This window comes from Pseudopodoces humilis, chromosome 2, assembly GCF_049639895.1.
Source record: "Pseudopodoces humilis isolate 2021_Gansu_Grassland_sample_001 chromosome 2, ASM4963989v1, whole genome shotgun sequence".
In the NCBI taxonomy this organism is placed as follows: Eukaryota; Metazoa; Chordata; class Aves; order Passeriformes; family Paridae; genus Pseudopodoces; species Pseudopodoces humilis.
In genome coordinates, this window is record NC_142201.1 from 48,800,513 (window position 1) to 48,817,762 (window position 17,250).

The 17,250-nt window shown below is 37.5% G+C and overlaps 1 protein-coding gene across 17 annotated transcripts in view; it reads right to left on the bottom strand.

Moving 5' to 3' along the window:
* Positions 1-655: 655 nt before the first annotated feature.
* LMO7 (LIM domain 7) overlaps positions 656-17,250 on the bottom strand; it is a 130,954-nt gene continuing 114,359 nt past the window's right edge. For 15 of the 17 annotated variants that reach the window (XM_014250479.2, XM_088069004.1, XM_088069002.1 and 12 more), the window contains 10 exons: positions 15,431-15,523; positions 13,729-14,099; positions 11,990-12,055; positions 11,606-11,671; positions 9,883-9,935; positions 8,097-8,316; positions 6,916-7,188; positions 5,476-5,584; positions 3,663-3,765; positions 656-1,386 (listed from right to left, as the gene is read on the bottom strand). In XM_014250479.2, the coding sequence (XP_014105954.2) occupies positions 1,364-1,386; positions 3,663-3,765; positions 5,476-5,584; positions 6,916-7,188; positions 8,097-8,316; positions 9,883-9,935; positions 11,606-11,671; positions 11,990-12,055; positions 13,729-14,099; positions 15,431-15,523 (1,377 nt within the window). In that variant the 3' untranslated portion in view covers positions 656-1,363. The remainder of the gene's footprint in view (positions 1,387-3,662; positions 3,766-5,475; positions 5,585-6,915; positions 7,189-8,096; positions 8,317-9,882; positions 9,936-11,605; positions 11,672-11,989; positions 12,056-13,728; positions 14,100-15,430; positions 15,524-17,250) is intronic. The other 2 variants (XM_014250450.2, XM_088069003.1) reach the window with 2 other exon arrangements.

Below are 17,250 nucleotides of genomic sequence, written 5' to 3' on the forward strand. Positions count from 1 at the left end.
TCCCCTGAGAGCAAGGAGCACCCTAAGCCTCACTGCAGCTCTTCATGGTGCCATATACAAGCTGACACTCAAGAAAGAGTCCTCCAACACCTCCCAGCTTCCTCTTCCTCAGTTTTACCCATAAAACGCTCCCCCAAATTCCTCTGATCCACAGCCTATGTTTTTTCACCGTTTCCAAGGATATGGACACAAGAGGGTACATAACCAGGCATGAAAATATTTGGGGAAGCCATTGACCAAAACAATTTGGAAGCCACCACTGTGACATAGTGCACATTCCAGCCGTGTTTTCAAAAGGAGCAGAACCTAACCCAAAAATATTTTCAGCACTTCATTTCTAGCAACAACAGAGCAATTTTGAGGAACATCTACCTCTTTCAATTGTTTTTCAGGGATGGGCATATAGTCTCACCACTGGTACTGAATGCTCAAGAGAAAGAGCATGAAGAGCTTGATGAATCAGCTGCACACAGACTTTGACGTTGACTACAAAGTAAAAGGGAAATGGAAGAACTATTGCTCTTGCATATATTTAGGAGAACAACTTAATCCTGTCAGAACAAGTATTTTTCCCAAGATGAAAATCAAACAATTTTATATTTCCAAACATTACCTTAGACATCTTTAGCTGAACAGAAAGGACAAAAACTTCTAATAAATGCAACATCAGATTTTTTTATTTACAAATATATGGTAATTCAACAATCACTCTCCACTCAGAGGAAAGAGTGATAGTTACATTTCCAAATGGGAAAAGAAAACTCTCTCACTTAAATGGATTCCACAGAATATTATGCCAACACCACTGAGCAAACAGATTATTCTTTGTATTTAGGTTTCAAAAAAAGCACATAATTTTAGAAACCAGCATATGGAAAGCAAACACATTTGTGTGCATTTAAATGCAGCTTCATATTAACCTAGAGAATTCACTTTCAGTATATGTCAAAAAATAAAGACAGCAATTGCAAATATATATTTATATTAGCTATTTCTCTAATGCTCATTTCAAGAGCTTAGAAACAAAATACCCTCTTCATATACCATTGGAAAGTCAACTAGTTGATTATAAGCCTCAAAAATATTTTGAAGTTATTACTGAAAATATACTTATTCTCTCTTGCACTCTCAATACTTGAAGCTGAAAATGTGAAAGCATTTTTCCCAGCTATTTCCTTACTGCAATTACTTTCTTATAAATAAAAATAGTTATATGAAGAATACAAGGTATTGCTATGAAGACTAGACAAGCAAGAGTTACTCTTAGAAAAAAACCACACACAATATTTATATTTATAGATCTACATCAGCAGCAATCACCTCTTCTTGTATCTGCGACAGTGGTTTCATATCTTCATTTGCTTCACATGCAGGTTGGTTGCCCAGCTGTTAGGGAGAGACATAAAAAAAGGTCAGTAAAATCTAGCTACTGAAGGGTGTTTGTGACAACAATTAACATTTTAAAGTTTAAAATAGTAATTTAATAGTCAAAGAACATTTTAAAGTTTCAAATACTTATTGAAAATGGTAACATACTAAGGTATACATTCTGAACCAAGCAATCCAAATTTAATAAACAATACAAATATGAGTTGAATCCAATTATAGCACTGCAAGTATTTCAGGCCAAGTCATATTCCACAGAACATGCACCTTACCAAATTCTTAAGAATTATTTTTAGCATTAGCACAGAGACAGAGTGATAGTTTTTCTAAATTTACCCCTCAATAATGAAATTAAAATTTGCTAAATAACTGTAACAATGTAAAGAACTTTTTTTATCCTCTCTGCATATCTTTGTAGGTATCTGCCAATACAGTGGTGTTTCACTAGAACATTCCAAGTTTAAACCGCAGAATTAACACAAAAATGTGCAAAAATATCACATAAAATTACATAAAATTGCAAAGTGAATATCAATAACCCTACAGTTTATCAAACCTTTTAGCCAATGTGTTCACATTCCAAACTAACAAATAACTAGCCAGGTTGATGTCAGATGCCAACTGCAAAAAATAGTAATCTGCATCACAGGCCTGTGCTGCCAATACATTTTCACTGCAGTAATTGCATAGCTGGTTTTTGTATTATTCACTAATTTGAATACTTTGTTCTGTACCTACAAGTTCTTACAACTCCTGATTTTACTTGTATCTCATACAATTATGTTTTGAGGTGCCCACTGGCCCAAGTAGATGCAGTCTGAAGGGAAGGGAATAGAAACGTTTCCTCACAGATCAGCTCTGCTTCTGAAAGGCACTGCTGTGACTTTATGGGCTGTAACGTCAAAGAGAGACTAAATAGCAATTCATCCAAAATAAAATTACTTATCCAACTCATCCAGCAATATTTCCCCCCAAAAGAAAAGACAGAGACAAAAAATAACATGAGCAAGCTCCAGAGTGAATCTCACACACATTTGGGTGCTTCAAATAGGAACAGTCACTTCAGTGTAGTCTTGTCAATAAGGAGATACATGGACACAGTATGACCCAGTGCCCTGGATAACCTCCAGATGGAAGGGAATGATTCTCTTCCTCCTTCCACTGATCACAGTGGCATCCATGCATGTAACATTAGTCTCTCTGAATGTGCTATTACCCTCACGAGGTGTTGTGCTCTCTGGTTTTAGCTCAGGTACCACATAATCATTTCTGTGACTTCTCTTCATGGAAGTCAAAAAGAGCCTGCAAACAGCAACAGCATCAGATGCAGAGCTTCTCTTTTCCTGAGCTAGGTTTCACAGCCAGCAGCTGCCCAGTTCCTGCTCAAATGCTTTAGCATGAATATCCTGTTCCCTTCACTGCCTTCCCATCCACCGTGAGAAAAATGTGCTGAGCTCATACAGAAACACAGACATTTTTCCCAGGAAGTAATTCAGGAATTATTTCCCTTCCCTGATTTTTATCATCCTATAGAATTCCACATTTGCCACATAAAAAAAGAGCCACATAAAACTCCTGATACTTAACAAAATTAGGAGGTTGTCTACCATCATCTATGACAGCAGAAAAAAAGACCTAAATACCACTATACAAAGCCTTAACATCATGCGCCAATAAATCAGAATTCTGCAAACCATAAGAAGGAAAAAAAATATACTGCACCTTTTAATTAAGATCTGTAAGTAAACCAATTCCTCCTGAACTTGTACCTAAATGAATAACCAATTACAGACCTATAATTCCAATAATAATAGCATCGCAAAAAGAAACCAGCATTTGTGCCATCTGCACAAGATAAACTAATTGCTTTCCAGGTATGTATTAGGACTGAATTAAATACATATTTCAGCTTTCTTTTTAAGAAAATGTAGACACTTTTTCAAAAAGGCTTCTCTGTTATCAAGACAAGCCTGCTTAGCACCTGACAGCTCCTTGACACCACTTTCTCAGATCTATGAGGGAAGAAAGATGACTATACCATGTTGTCTGCTCAAAACTGCATAATAACGAGTTGGTAAAATCAGCTACCAGCGAGTTAGAAGTTAGGAATGATTACCCCACAAAAGACAGAAACTGGCAATCAAACCTTGCTGAACCTATTCACTAACTTAAAGCTAAACAAGAAAGCTATCAAGTGGCTCAGCTGTGCAAACACTTGAGGTTGTAGGGCACAGAGAAGAGCTACAGTCATGCACACTGCAGTTGGATTGCCTTACTTTTAAATCTGATATAGCAGTCGTTGCAGAAGAGTTTGTTGTTTCGGATCCTGACTTCAGCTCCAGAGCGGGATCCACCAAGGTCGCATCCACAGGCAACACACTGAATCACACATGAATAATTAGCAACTCCTTCCAAAATACTAAGAAACAAAAATGCTGTTCAAAAGCAGCTCAGATTAAGCTCAACAAAGCCTGAACCATAACCCCACAATCACTAGAAGCAAATGTGCAACGATTAGTAGGTCAAAATGCAACCAACCCTGAGAAAGTATTTTAAGGCGACGACTGGACAATGAGTAGCAGAGATACACCAAGTAAGCAAACATAAAGCAGACGGTTTTTAGAGATTAGTTTGTTAAATCTAATTTTCACTTTGGTTTCTCTGAAAACTACAATTGGCTTGGCACAAAAAAAATTTGTTCTCTAGATGGCAACAGGAATTTTGGCACAGAACACCTGGGTGTGCTACTTGCAGATTTCCATGCGGCACTATACACTGCTGGTGTCCTCAGCCCCTTGGCACTCGAAGCAGCAAATACTCAGGGCACTCCCAATTTCCTGGGTTTGCATCATCAAAACAAGTTCTAATTTGGAGAGATGGGGCTGATTTAATTTTCCTAACATAAACACATAAGGGGCTTGACTGTTGCCATACTAACATGAAACTATTTAGCTATGGTGGCTAAACTTGTACTTGCTGTGAATATGGACCACATCTGGAAAGAATGTAATCTGAAATATAATACTCCCCTTACTGAATTTACAAAGGACAGATAGTTTCCCTGCTTAATCAAGTAATGAATCTTTTAAATGGCAGTCTGTTCAACAGCTCATTAATTTTCAGAAATTTGGAAAACAGAAACTTGGCATTTTCTTACATAGGTTATGATCTACAAGTGGATTGTCTCACCCAGAATACATGTCCTGCAGAAAAGTGAATGGCAACTGATCACTATGGATTAGTCCTGTCCCTCCTTCTCAGGTAGGCAGGAAGAGCTTGGAGTCAATCCCTAGTAATACTCCAGGTGATGCACTTGAGCTGGGCACAGAAGACAAGTGTTCTGAACTAGACACAGAAACCTTTATCTTGAAGTCAGAGAAGAAGAAGGGTACAACAGCACCTCCAAGTCATAGTCTAATTCCACATCTAGTCTGAGAGCAGGGGAACAGGACTGCTTTGCTGTCTTTTGCAGGCAAACATTTATTCTTTCAGTTCTGCAAATGTCCCAAGCCGATGGGAAATCATGTAAGTAGGTCTAGGTCTCAGTACTGGGCATGAGCTTAGTTTGTGACTAGGGCTGAGTAGCATTAAAGACACTTTTTGGTATTGTTCTGGGTTTTATCCGGCCACATTGAACTCTTCCAACATGCCTTTATTTGGAAAACAACACATGAACACTCTCTGTTAAGACTAGACTAGACTTGCTTAGAAAGGATGGGTCATCTTAAATGATTCAATTGCCAGGGTCTAGGCTGAGATTTTAATTTTTTAGAGGAGCTGCTTTCTCTGGAAGAAGTGGTTCAGCATTTTCTGATATTTTGCCACCTATTCAAAGGATATCTTTCATCTCACAGTCAATGTGCTCATCTTGCTTATCAAAGTCCTACTTGCTAGCTCTGGCATTTAAGAAACTTCTAGAGTGGAGTGCTAAATGCCTGCAAATGGGACTGCCTCATGGAAATATGCATGCTGTCAAGAGTAGAAGGCAAAGCAGGTGATTAGTAAGAACCCCTGTGAGCATAACACTGAGTAGCCATGCGTGCTCCTGATTAGTTCCTGTTCCTTCACGATGCGACTCCCAGCTCTCACCTTAAAGCAATGTAAATGATAACAAAGACCAAGAGATTCAATGATCATGGCTGCTCCTTTGCCCAGAATGTTATTACAGTATGAACAGATTTTCTTCCCACTGACTGACCTAAATATAGAATGAAAAACCTTAAAACCAGCTTGAAAATGTTTAAAAGACAAAGAAGAGTTATCAAATACTTTTTGAGATTAAAACCAAAAAACACATAGGGAAAAACTGGACTATTAGGCTGCTTGGGGAAAGTAATGTTATTTAGAGTTGATCTGAAAGCCATGGAAAGCTGAAGTGTTATAATTTATATCAAATTTACATAGGAAAAAGTTACGAAATTCTGTCACATGCTTGGCACATATTTCATTGTATAAAATAACTTCTACAAATGAAAACTGTACTGTTAAGTTTGGAGAGTAACAACACAGGTTTTGTGCTCCTGCCTTCTTAGTTATGGGGAACTATCCAGAATGCTAAGTTTTACCAAGCACCACTTCCAAGTCCCACCATCTGCACCTTGTTAGATAAAAGAAGGCTAGACCTGGAGATAAAATATTATGTGAACTCTTTAAACATAGGCCATACGGAGGTAGTTTCCATAGATCTACCAAGGTGCTAGCAAATAGAAGTGAGAACAAGAGAAGCAAATATGGTTAAGAAGGTAATTTTCTTACATCATCCAGAATGTAAAAGACTAGCTTAAAAGAAAAAAAATGGGGTCAATTTATCACTAAGTGCCTGAGAGTGTAAGAGCTAGTGAAGTAGTGTTCACTGTTGTTATATATAACACATGTAATTCAGTGTGGGATGATTCTCTGGAGTACTATCCTGAGGTATTTTTAAAATGTTTCAAGTACATAAAATAGAGTTATCTACCCTACCACAGCTGAATTCCATTTTTGTTTCAAAATATGTTGCAATTCTTGCTTTCTCCTCCTAGATTAAAATCAACATCCTACTCTATAATTCTCCAGGGTTATGGGTTATGAGCATTCCTGAGTGCTCCTCAAGATGATATTGACCACACGCCAGGAAGGGAGGAAGAGAGACCAAGATGAGGGTCATTAAGCGTGGGTTTCAGGAATCTTTTGTTAAAACAAACCAAAGGAAATAAATGTCAGAAATTCTATCTGGAACAGGCCTTTGCTAATCAGTTTGGTAACCAACACAGAGCCCAGAGACTGAAGATAGATTATTCAAGTTTGTTTTTTTTTTTTAACCAATGTCAAGCAGTGATGACAAACCTGGGGAACTTTCTGAGTGACTGGAGCAGGGAGGTAATACCAGTCCATACTTCCACTGTCCTCTCCAGCTAGAAGACTCCAGGTATTTGTTAATTAATCAACGTTATGGGCAAGAATACTGCTGTAAGCCCAGCATGGACACAAAGTCTGTTCTTCAGTGCCATCCAACGTTTTTACCTTCCCAGAAAAAGGGCACCCACTCACCTGCTGCGTGTCTGGGACCCGGGCTGGGAAGCAGAGAGGGGAGACTGAGCCCGGGGAGCTGTCTGGGATGTGGAGGGGGCTCTTGCAGAGGTGGCCACGGGAGATGCTTTGCTGGAGGAAGGAGTGCACATGTAGGCTCGGTTTGAAGTGGACACGGGGCGACTAAAATCTTGACTAGAAGATAGAGATGAAGAGGAGGCAGACTGGTTCAGCCATGAATGGTGCCTCCATGACCTCATTCCTGAAGAATCAAGATTGTCCAAAGACTCCCCTCTGTAACAGAGATACAAGCACCTCAAATGTAAATGGCAGTACGGATGGAGCAACAGAACGATATGCTGATTTTTTAAGAGAAAGCCATTATCCTTGCATTTTTAATATTTTCTAGGATGAATATATTTGATCACTCTAAGCAATATTCTTCATGTACTGATTTAAGATGTGTGAGTAGTAAATTATCCTTTGTGTCCAGCTGTAGTTCTCATGGGAAAAAACAGGCTAAGGAAAAGAGGTGGCACTTAACAGCTACTTAATAAAAGCAAAACACTTCACTGCAGCCTTATCAGGGTGAACTGTATCAAAATCCACACAGCAACAGACCTCAGATACCAACTTTGTTTATGTTTTCTCCAAGGGATACCAGATAGAAAATAACAATCCACCCAGACTGGATAGCATCACCCAGGTACAAGGTGTTGGCCCAATAACCAAACACTCTCCTGACTGATAATTCGTCTGTCTCCTAAGTGACAAATCCAACATTCATACAATTAAATAAAGCAAAAATAAACTATCCAAACTTTACAACATATTTCTATGTTGAAAAAGGTATACTTCCTAGCCACAATAATTAATTTCCAAAACAAAATGCTGTGTTGAAATTCTTAAACACATGTGTCAGTCACAAGGCACACTATTGATTTCCATTGCTGCTATACCAACCAAGAAATAAGCAGCTGAGTTATTCACAGGTCACATCCACATTCCTTACTTGCAAAAAACCCCATTCAATCCCAGCTGTAATAGAGCTACTTTCTCCTATTTGTGCGGCTATGCAGTCTACCTTGCGGCATTTCACAGACTCAATTTGTTTCTATGCTCTGTAATATAAGCTGAGGTTCAGAATAACTGAAGAAAACTGTCTGATGAGAGACAGAGTTAATTTTTAATGTGACTCCTACCTCCTCATACTACTGCTGTACAGACTAACGGGCTCCTTATGTATGCTGGCACTGCGCTGCCTAATCCAGCTGCTGTCTGTGTGTAGAGATGTTTTCTTTCTCATTTCCTGAAGGATTTGCTGTCTCTCCAACTCTGCTGCAGACAGGTTTTGCTCCTTCTGAGACTTCTTCTGTGACTCACCCGTGTTCCAGGACCTTTCTGAATACTTGGTCTGGGTGCCTGTGCAGACAACATGTGCAAACATCAGCTAGACACCCCAAGGCACAAAAGCAGTTATCATCCTGTCAGCACTTTGGCTATAATTCCAAGACCTATTGTTCATCACTCCATTCACAAGTTATTCCAGGTCCCTTTTACAGCCAGGTAAAACTTGCCAATACAACATTACTAAAATTTTTTTGTTTGTATTTCCATTAATGTAGTCTTTTACATAATGCTTAATGTAAATGCATTTTCCTTCACTTCCTAAGTGTATATGCATAGGCATTTGTGTGTAAATACTTCTCTTTTTAAAAGGGTATCACCACTTTTCGTGCCATAATTTGGACTCTTCCTCCAATATAAACTGAGCCATGTGTAAAATACGTAGTTAAATAATGGGATACACTCTTTATCTTTACGAGTTCATACTCTTCTGTAAGTTGTCTCTGTTTATAAGAATTTCTTTCTTTCTGCCTTCAAGGCACTAAACACAGTGCTTTATATAGATATAAAAGGGAGAGAGAAATCTTTCAGTTACTTAGATTATGTGTTAACTATGAGTTGAAATGAAATTTATGGTATAGATGGTCTTTGAAAATTTGGAAGGGTAAACAAATAAGTAATCTTTCTCCAAAGGGTGTTGACATATCAGAAGGCAACAATTTTTTATTTCCTAGATCCAGTACCTATTCTTTATAGTAAAAATAATTAAGAAAATTATTCAGCAATTAGTCATTCAACTGAAATTTCAATCCTTTTAAATGCTGCTCTGACTATAGATTTGCTCTTGGATTTATTGGTGTTTATAATGGATTATAAAATACTATGGAAGTTTACTTTCTCTTTAATTTCAATGACAGTGCTTTAATGGATGAAAACAACATTTTTAATCTGCAATATATCCCCTAATACATCTACTTTTCTTTGATTACTTGTGATTACTCTTTTTAACCATGTTTTAAACACAAAAGTAGCTTGCAGGCATTTTTGACTCCAACATATTCATAAAATTGGTTTGTTTGCTTTGCACATAATTCCTCTACTACAAGCAAAGTCATAGAACTGAACTGGAGTCCAGGACACAAGCCATTGTGACATATTGAGAGCTGACTTCTTGCTCTGTTATTACTACACTGACTGAAATTAAGAAGACAAAAAGTTGTATTAAATACATTAAATTTATCATCTTGGTATGCTCAGCTTTTTTTTTTTTGATTGACAGAATCAGTGTATCAAATCTACACATACCTTCAGTGATATAACTGCATGATTGATTTTATCTCATGTAAAAATCTGTCATTAAAATTTAGGCATCTAAGAGCCATTTGCAATTGCCATCTTCAAGACAGTAGTTAATTCTATTTGTCCTTGGCTTTTATGTTGACTGTATGATTTTCCTCTTGCTGTTGAAACTTCATTAAATTGGGGCATAGTATGAATTTATAATGCAGCTATCAAAAAGAATACTAAAAAATCATTTTCTTAGGATGACTATATGTACACATCTTAATCTTTTTCTTCCTAGTCTCCTCCCTCCCTACCTGCCCCAAAAATTAAATATCATGGAAATTATACATTACTTACCATTTCTGATTGTGTTGAATTCATTCAGTTCTGTAGTTGACTTTGACTTATTCCTAAGGATATAAAAACATTAATTTCTCTATCTTAATTACAAGCCCTCATTATAGACAAAGCTCTTATCATTGCAGATGATAAAACCAGTCCTCTCTTTATTTCACCATCCCTCCCATCAACAACTTATGCTGTACTTAAAACAAGAGGCAAAAAATAACTAAACACCTATGGAAAAAGAACATGTCAATATTTAGATGTCAATAGATAATCACTAATTAAAAGTTAAAATTTTGTACTGAAAGTTGCCAGTGCTTCAGGCATAAGGAACTGATCATTGTACTAGTTTCTACAAAAACATGTAAAAAACCAAGTCCTTTCCTGTGGAAGCTTTGTGAAGACTACGGTCTGACAAAGGAGTGAGAACTTTCAGAGCAGATTTATGATTGATTTGGCTTCATGAGAAACTTAAATCATACTTCAGCACTTTTACTAGACTGTAAGCAAAACACCTCCTCAAATCCAGCATGCAAATTTGTTTTGGGAAAAAAATAGTGTTCACTGATTGTACCTAGAAGCATAATTTTTTAATGAGTTTTGGCCAAGAAATGGCATTCAACAAATGTCACATAAAGGGAGACAAATGGCAAAAAGTTTATTTTCTGACAATACAGAGCAGGAGCTTCGTCAACACCTCCGTGCTGTATTATTAGTCTCAAGTAGTACAGCCAAATTTTTGGTTTAAAATAACTCAAAAAGAAAGGATTTAAAAATAAATACTTTGCTTGGTCCTAACTCAAAACTGCTACATTAATGTGTTTACATGTACAGCATTGGCTGTACAGCTGTGTTTTGAAGGAATCTTGTCCTTTATCTGGAGATATACGAAGCATAAACTGGATCACATCTTGCTTCTTTAAGTTCTTACTGACTGTCCTATGGTGTGGACCAATTTTAATATTTATTAAAGAAGATGAAAGTTTCACAGCTGCCTGTAGTGAAGAAATAAGCAGTGTCCTCCTCACATATATAACCAAGATGTAACTATTTAATGCATGCTCCTTCTGAAATTAGATCTGGATCTTCCACTAGTAACAGATTCATTAATTGTTACTTGTAATTTAAATCTCTCCTTATATAAGAGAGGTATGTTCAATTCAACTGCAAGAAGTGCTCAAATACACAGCAGAAGTCATCTTTCAGAAATACTGTGAGATGCGATGCAAAACAAAGGCTTGATTTGTAAAGCAAGAGTTTGCAACTTAAAAATAACTTGTGTAAATTACAAGAGCAACATGCATTGCCTCCCAGATAAATATGCTGCTGCTGCCTCTTACTTACCTTCTTGTTTACTCTCTCAAGTTGCACAACCCTAATTGGGATGACTGCACCTTAGTTTGTAGAGCACGCTATGACACAACCACAAGTTATCTGAAATTGTTTTCTAGCCAGGTAACTTTAGTACCACCCACATATTCATCTCATCTCATATTATGTTTCTCCCCATAGAATCCCACTGACTAACCGTTGCTTACAACACAGGGTATAATTTGACAAAAGTTTGGCCTCTTGTTTCTTTGATATGAAAACATGCCATAAAAACTGCAAAACACAGCAGCAATCCGACATATACATTTAGCTGCTATGACTAAAGTTTGTTAGAATTTTAAAAGTTTTCTAACAAAGAAATGGTGGCGTTACAGTCGGTGTTGAGATTCAATATTGGATATACCTGTCAGCAAGTGACTGTCCAGGTTGCTCCTCAATGGTTTTAGAAACTTCATAACGCTCATAATGCCTGTTGGAGAAAAAAAAGAAACATTATGTTCATATAAAAAAAGACATACCTAAACACAAATAGTTCATAATCCAAATTAGATCCTTAAGGGAAGAAAAAAAGCAGTTTAAATTAAACACCCCAAACAGGTAAAATTCTAAAGAGTCTTAATTTAACATCAGAAATACAACTGAAAAAAGAAGGCAGAAAAACAAAAGTTGTCATAAAAACTGCCCTAAATTACATTTTTGTGAAGAGACAAGGAATCCAAGCATGAGCATGCCAAAATGGTTATTGCTAAAGATGTTTCAACTATGTATTAATTCAATTTCTTATTACCTGTCAATGAGAGGATGGCCAGCTCGATCCTCTATTGTTTTAGATACTTCATAGCGCTCATAATGTCTAGAAGCAAAATAAAGATAAAATATATATTAAAAAAAAAATTCTAGAAATTGAACAAACAGTAAATATCCCCAGAGAAAACTGAGAAAATTCAGATGAGTTAAAAGAATCCCAAAGACTAAGGTGCTGCAAAAATTAGAAGCATCAGTATACAACAGTGATTATCTCATCCATTTCAAAGTGAGGAGGAAAATCTTATCCAAACACAGCAGATCTCTAAAAATTACATTTTTATTCTAGAAGAGTGTACAGGTGCAGTTTATAAATTCACAAAGTTCCACAGACAACACTTTTCAGCTGCCCATCCCCTCCCACAGTGCACTTTGCAGCAAGTATCATGCCTCTGTGGGTGTTTATATAACATTTCAGATTTCAAGTCTTATCTTTGGATATCATCTTATAGCAAATATTTAACACCAGATATTTTAAAGGCCAGTTTCACTGAACTTGCTCCTTTACTACAAAGCAAAACCCCCAATGTTTTTACTATAAAGCAAAACACATCCTTTGGTAGCAACCTCAGAAGCAATGAAATCCCCATCGACTAAAGAAGGTAGCAGGGGTTTAGATATGCAGATATTACAGCAGCTTAACAAGTTACTGCACAAAGTCCTATTATCTTGCAACTGGGACAAGTGAAAATTGTGAAGTTACCCGGCTCTGCTGCCAGGAAGAACCTGTTCAGCCATTGCAGCATTGTGTCTCTGCTTTGCTCAGCAGGCATATCAAGCAGCAGTCATTTAAATTAAACTAAAGTAACTCTGGGCCTTAAAACCTCCTCTGGAAATATATCCAGTTTTTTTAATCATATTACTTTCTCCTAAGACTTAGCTTGATACCATGTGTTCTCTTCAGTCATCTCTTATTACTTACACAAGAAAAGGAGAAAAACCTCAAGAGAAACCTCAAGCCATAAGTCATACACAAGGCAGTAATGCAAATGCAGAAAATAAAGGAAAAGCTACGGGTTTAATAGTTTTCAGATAGATTAATCTCCTGTAACAGTAGTCTGAAAACTGGGCAAGAACACAAACTTGAGAACTAATAATTGTTTGTTTGTTTTTTAAATCAATGTGCTGAAGAAGTTAATGAGAGAACAAAATATATCCACAGTGGATATTTCTAACAGGTTATGATATGTAAGCCAGTATCGGTTCACTCATATACCATGATATTCCTCACTGACAGATTTACCCAGTAGTTAACTGCAATTAAGCTTTATTGTTACACTGTTGAATTAAAATAAGAGAAAAAATCAGTCAGACATTTGTTGGAAAAGCGTTCACTTGGTATTCCTTCTGGAAGCCCTGTATGTTGAGTCACTGGCTCTCAATTTACAGGCTTATGCACAATTCTTACAAAATTTTTTCATTAAGTCCTTCAGATCGTCTTTCATCTGGCTGTAATTACTGTATTTACATATCCCATTTGAAAAAAAAAAAAAAAAGCTGAAGTCGGGTAATATAGCACTTGATTCTTGGGGAGGAACTTTGTATTATGCCTGATCCTTCTGTCCTTGGAAAGAACAACTATTGTATGGTATTTTGTGCCTCCTGATTGCAGCATGAATCTTACATGAGCATCCTTATATGTTCAGGACAGGCACAGCCCCCGTAGAAATGGATTTGAATTTGCAGAAGGAAGAGAAAGTGTATCCTAGCACAAGTGCACACCTCTGGTACTGAGGCACCTCCGTGGGGACCTCCCTTTGCCTTTCCGCTTGCCGCCTCTGCTCCTCCATCTCTGCCTGCTGCCTCTGCTCCTCAGCGTATTGCTGCTCCCTTTCTTTACGCTGTCTCTCGAGCTCCAGCCCCTGGGGTTCCTGTTCTTGCTCAAAATGCCGGGTTGTTTCTTCCTGGATCCTCCGTTCCTCCTGAAGCCTCCTCCTTCCTTCTTCCTCATGCAGCAAGCTGGCTGCCAGCTCGTTATCCCCATCTCGTTCTGGCTCCTCAGGAGCATTTGCTTCAGGGCTTTCTCTCCAGCTGGACACAGGTGGAGCCTGAGAAGTGACAGATGCTGTATTTAGGGTTAGAACAGTCTGCTCCTGTAGCAAAGACAAAAAAAAAGATCATGTTTTTAGGGAAGGGACCTGTTTTTTAAATAGATTGCTCACTCAGAAAAGGTAATTTATTCTATAATGTAAGAATGTATTACAATCATCCCCAGCACTTCCAGTGCAAGATGCAGGACACAGTTTGGTTCTCCTAACATTCTCCTAACTCAAGAACTTCAATCGACACACCAGCCTTAGCAAGCACCACAGGCAACATGGCCACAACTATGTGAAACAGTCTGCTTTCCAAAATATCACTTACGTGTCAACTTAAATACTCATGGAAAACAAACACTTGCATGATATCCAGCATTGCTCCCTATTGTTTTGACTTAGAAATCTGAGATCGACTTAAGAGTGTATACACAAAGATATACACTGCAACCTATATCAGACTGATGAATTTCACATGAATCCTCATGTTGAGCAATCTCCCACTCTCTTCCATTCTCCTACCATTTCAAAGTCAAGCCTCAGACCTATCACTCTATGACTCTTCTCTCGAAAATGAGAAAAGGTCTTTCAGTGGTCAAAAGATGTTTTAGTTGCAGAGAAAAAATGATGTTTATGGGTCCATCAAAACCCCTAATGACAGAAAAATACAAAATGGTTTACATTCTTGTACAGCAAAATCCTCTAACAGCTCAAAAAGCTTTCATATTAAAGTTTTAAGCTTTAAATTATGGTCTACTTATTCATGACTGTGTAAACACAACTGATCTAGCTTGCATGCCTGAAGCAGCACTCACTTATCAGTAGAGATACCTCAGATAGTTCCCATACTCAGGAAAAAAATTTGTTCATCTTCCCATAAACAACAACCAGAGAATTCAGCATCTACAGAAACTACACACATTCAGTGTTATAAAATATATAACTGGAAATCTATTGACTTGATATATAAATTTATCAGATGAACTGTCTGCCAGTAACAAGCCAGTCACTTACAAACATGCTTCCTGATAAAGTATTGAAGCAGAATTCCAACAAGTAGCATCAGGTGGTAAATAAACAGTAAAAGCGACCATTTATCATCACAATAATTAAGACATGCTGTGACTTTTTGCCAATATATTTTTTGTGTTAGTTACCTAATCAGCTCATAAGGAAGAGACAAATTCAACGTATATCAATACATCCCACCTACTCTTTCCATCACATTTCTGCAATCTCTTTCTACCAAGGCACAGACAACAATTTATTTTCCAAAATGAGAAGATAAATGACATAAACAACCTAATTACTTGCCTGCTTCCATGCATCTAGTATAAGGGAAGAAACCCCTCATGAAATCAGTCATCAAAGCTTTATTCACAGCCTACCTCATCAAAATATTTGGAGCTCTCTCTTTCTGCTTCTTGCTTAGCTCGTAGCCATTCTTCCCTCAGTTTCTCTTGTTCTCGTTGGTATTTCTCCTGTTAGGTCAGATTGAAGTTAAACATGCAAATGAGAAACATGGTATTTTCTTATTTTCATTAAAATGTACACTGGAATTTAATGTGCTTTTTTAACAGACCAAACAAAAAACAACTCTGAGCTCCACTAGAACATTAGGTCTGCCACAAATGAAATCCTGGCTCAAATACAATCCAAAGGAGCCTCTGTAACTGATTTTTTGAGACTCCAGGCTTATTACATGCTAAATCCCACAAAAGCCAACCTCATAGTCCCTGTCCTCCAGTTTAGTTACCATTTGAACAAAAAAAGCCCAGCTATCTAAGGTATTTCTGAAAAAACAGAGTGGTTGTATTTAACTTATAATTAGGCACATTAATACGGTAAATATGAAGAGATCACTAAAGTGAATTAGTGAGCAAGAACTCTCATTCTTTTGAAATGTTACCTTAAACAAAACCCAGTTTCTGGACCTTCAAATTTGTCTTTTGATTATGATTTCGTATGAAATCAATAGACTGTCTTAAAGCATTGCTCAAAGCATATGGTCAATGTTTTGGTGGTTTTGTCAGACATCACTTTTATCTTGGGAAAAGCAAAATATTTAAGGATGTCAAAAGTATTCCTTCTAAAATGTTGGAAATAAGAAAAAGAAATACTTTGGTTCCTTTTTTAGTTTTTTGAAAATTCATTACTTGGATGATGGGGAAGAGAAAGATAATTATTACTCTGGTCAAATTTATCACTTCAGGACTAAAAAAGGAGAAAGAAAGAAAGAAAGAAAGAAAGAAAGAAAGAAAGAAAGAAAAGTGATGGCAGATGCCTGAGTCAGCTCTCAAGAAAGGGGACCCAAGGTTTACAGTCTTTAAAGCCATCTCTTCAGGTATCAAACAGAAGATCCAAACCACAACAGAGACTACAGGTAAGTTTAGGAAGGTACAGCTGCTGGCCTGCAGAATTTGCAAGCTACAAGGAACAACAAAAGGTGAAAAATTCAAAAAGCAAGAGAGATTCTAGGCTTGTACTTTGACACCACAGTTTTCTGCTGAATACAGCCAAAGTGGGTTTGTGCAGAATAAACTACATTCACTGACACCGTCAGACAACAAACTTTAATTTCATTTGCAGAGATATATCTTGTTGAACATGGTTGAATGTGCTTGCACTTCATTGAGCGGAGCTCCTTGCAGAAATGTATGCTTGGGTTTTTTGCGCAATCCTGAGATTACAAAGAATGCCCCTTCCTTCCCTCTGCAACACCCCCCCTCCAGCTCTAGCTGCTGGTTATCAAGGTGGTTTTGCATTAGCAGGTTCAGTTTTCTGACTCGGAGGTCCTAGGAACCAGCCTGATTCCAACTGCTCAGCTGATTGCTAAGTGAGAGGACTCTAGCAGGCACCTAACCATGGTGCTTGGCTGCCTCCTTTTCATATATGAATACAAGGCAGTATTGCTGATTGAAGGCAAAACTCAGGCTAGAGGCATTTTTCTTACTGGGAAAAAAATACAATTCATATTCAGAAGTGAAGACCCCTTAGTTCTTCACTTATCCTTTAAATTCTGTTGTCATTAACAACATACCAGCCCCAACAGATGAAGCACTTCTGGCTGTAGTGAATACACGTTGTGTGTTTGATTTTATGAAACTCACTAAAGCATTGTCCTTTTTTTTCTGAATAACTCCTACTGTGTACATCTGTGCAGGCCAGAAAATGCACCTGAGAGTCTCCCCAGGCCATCAGTAAGAAA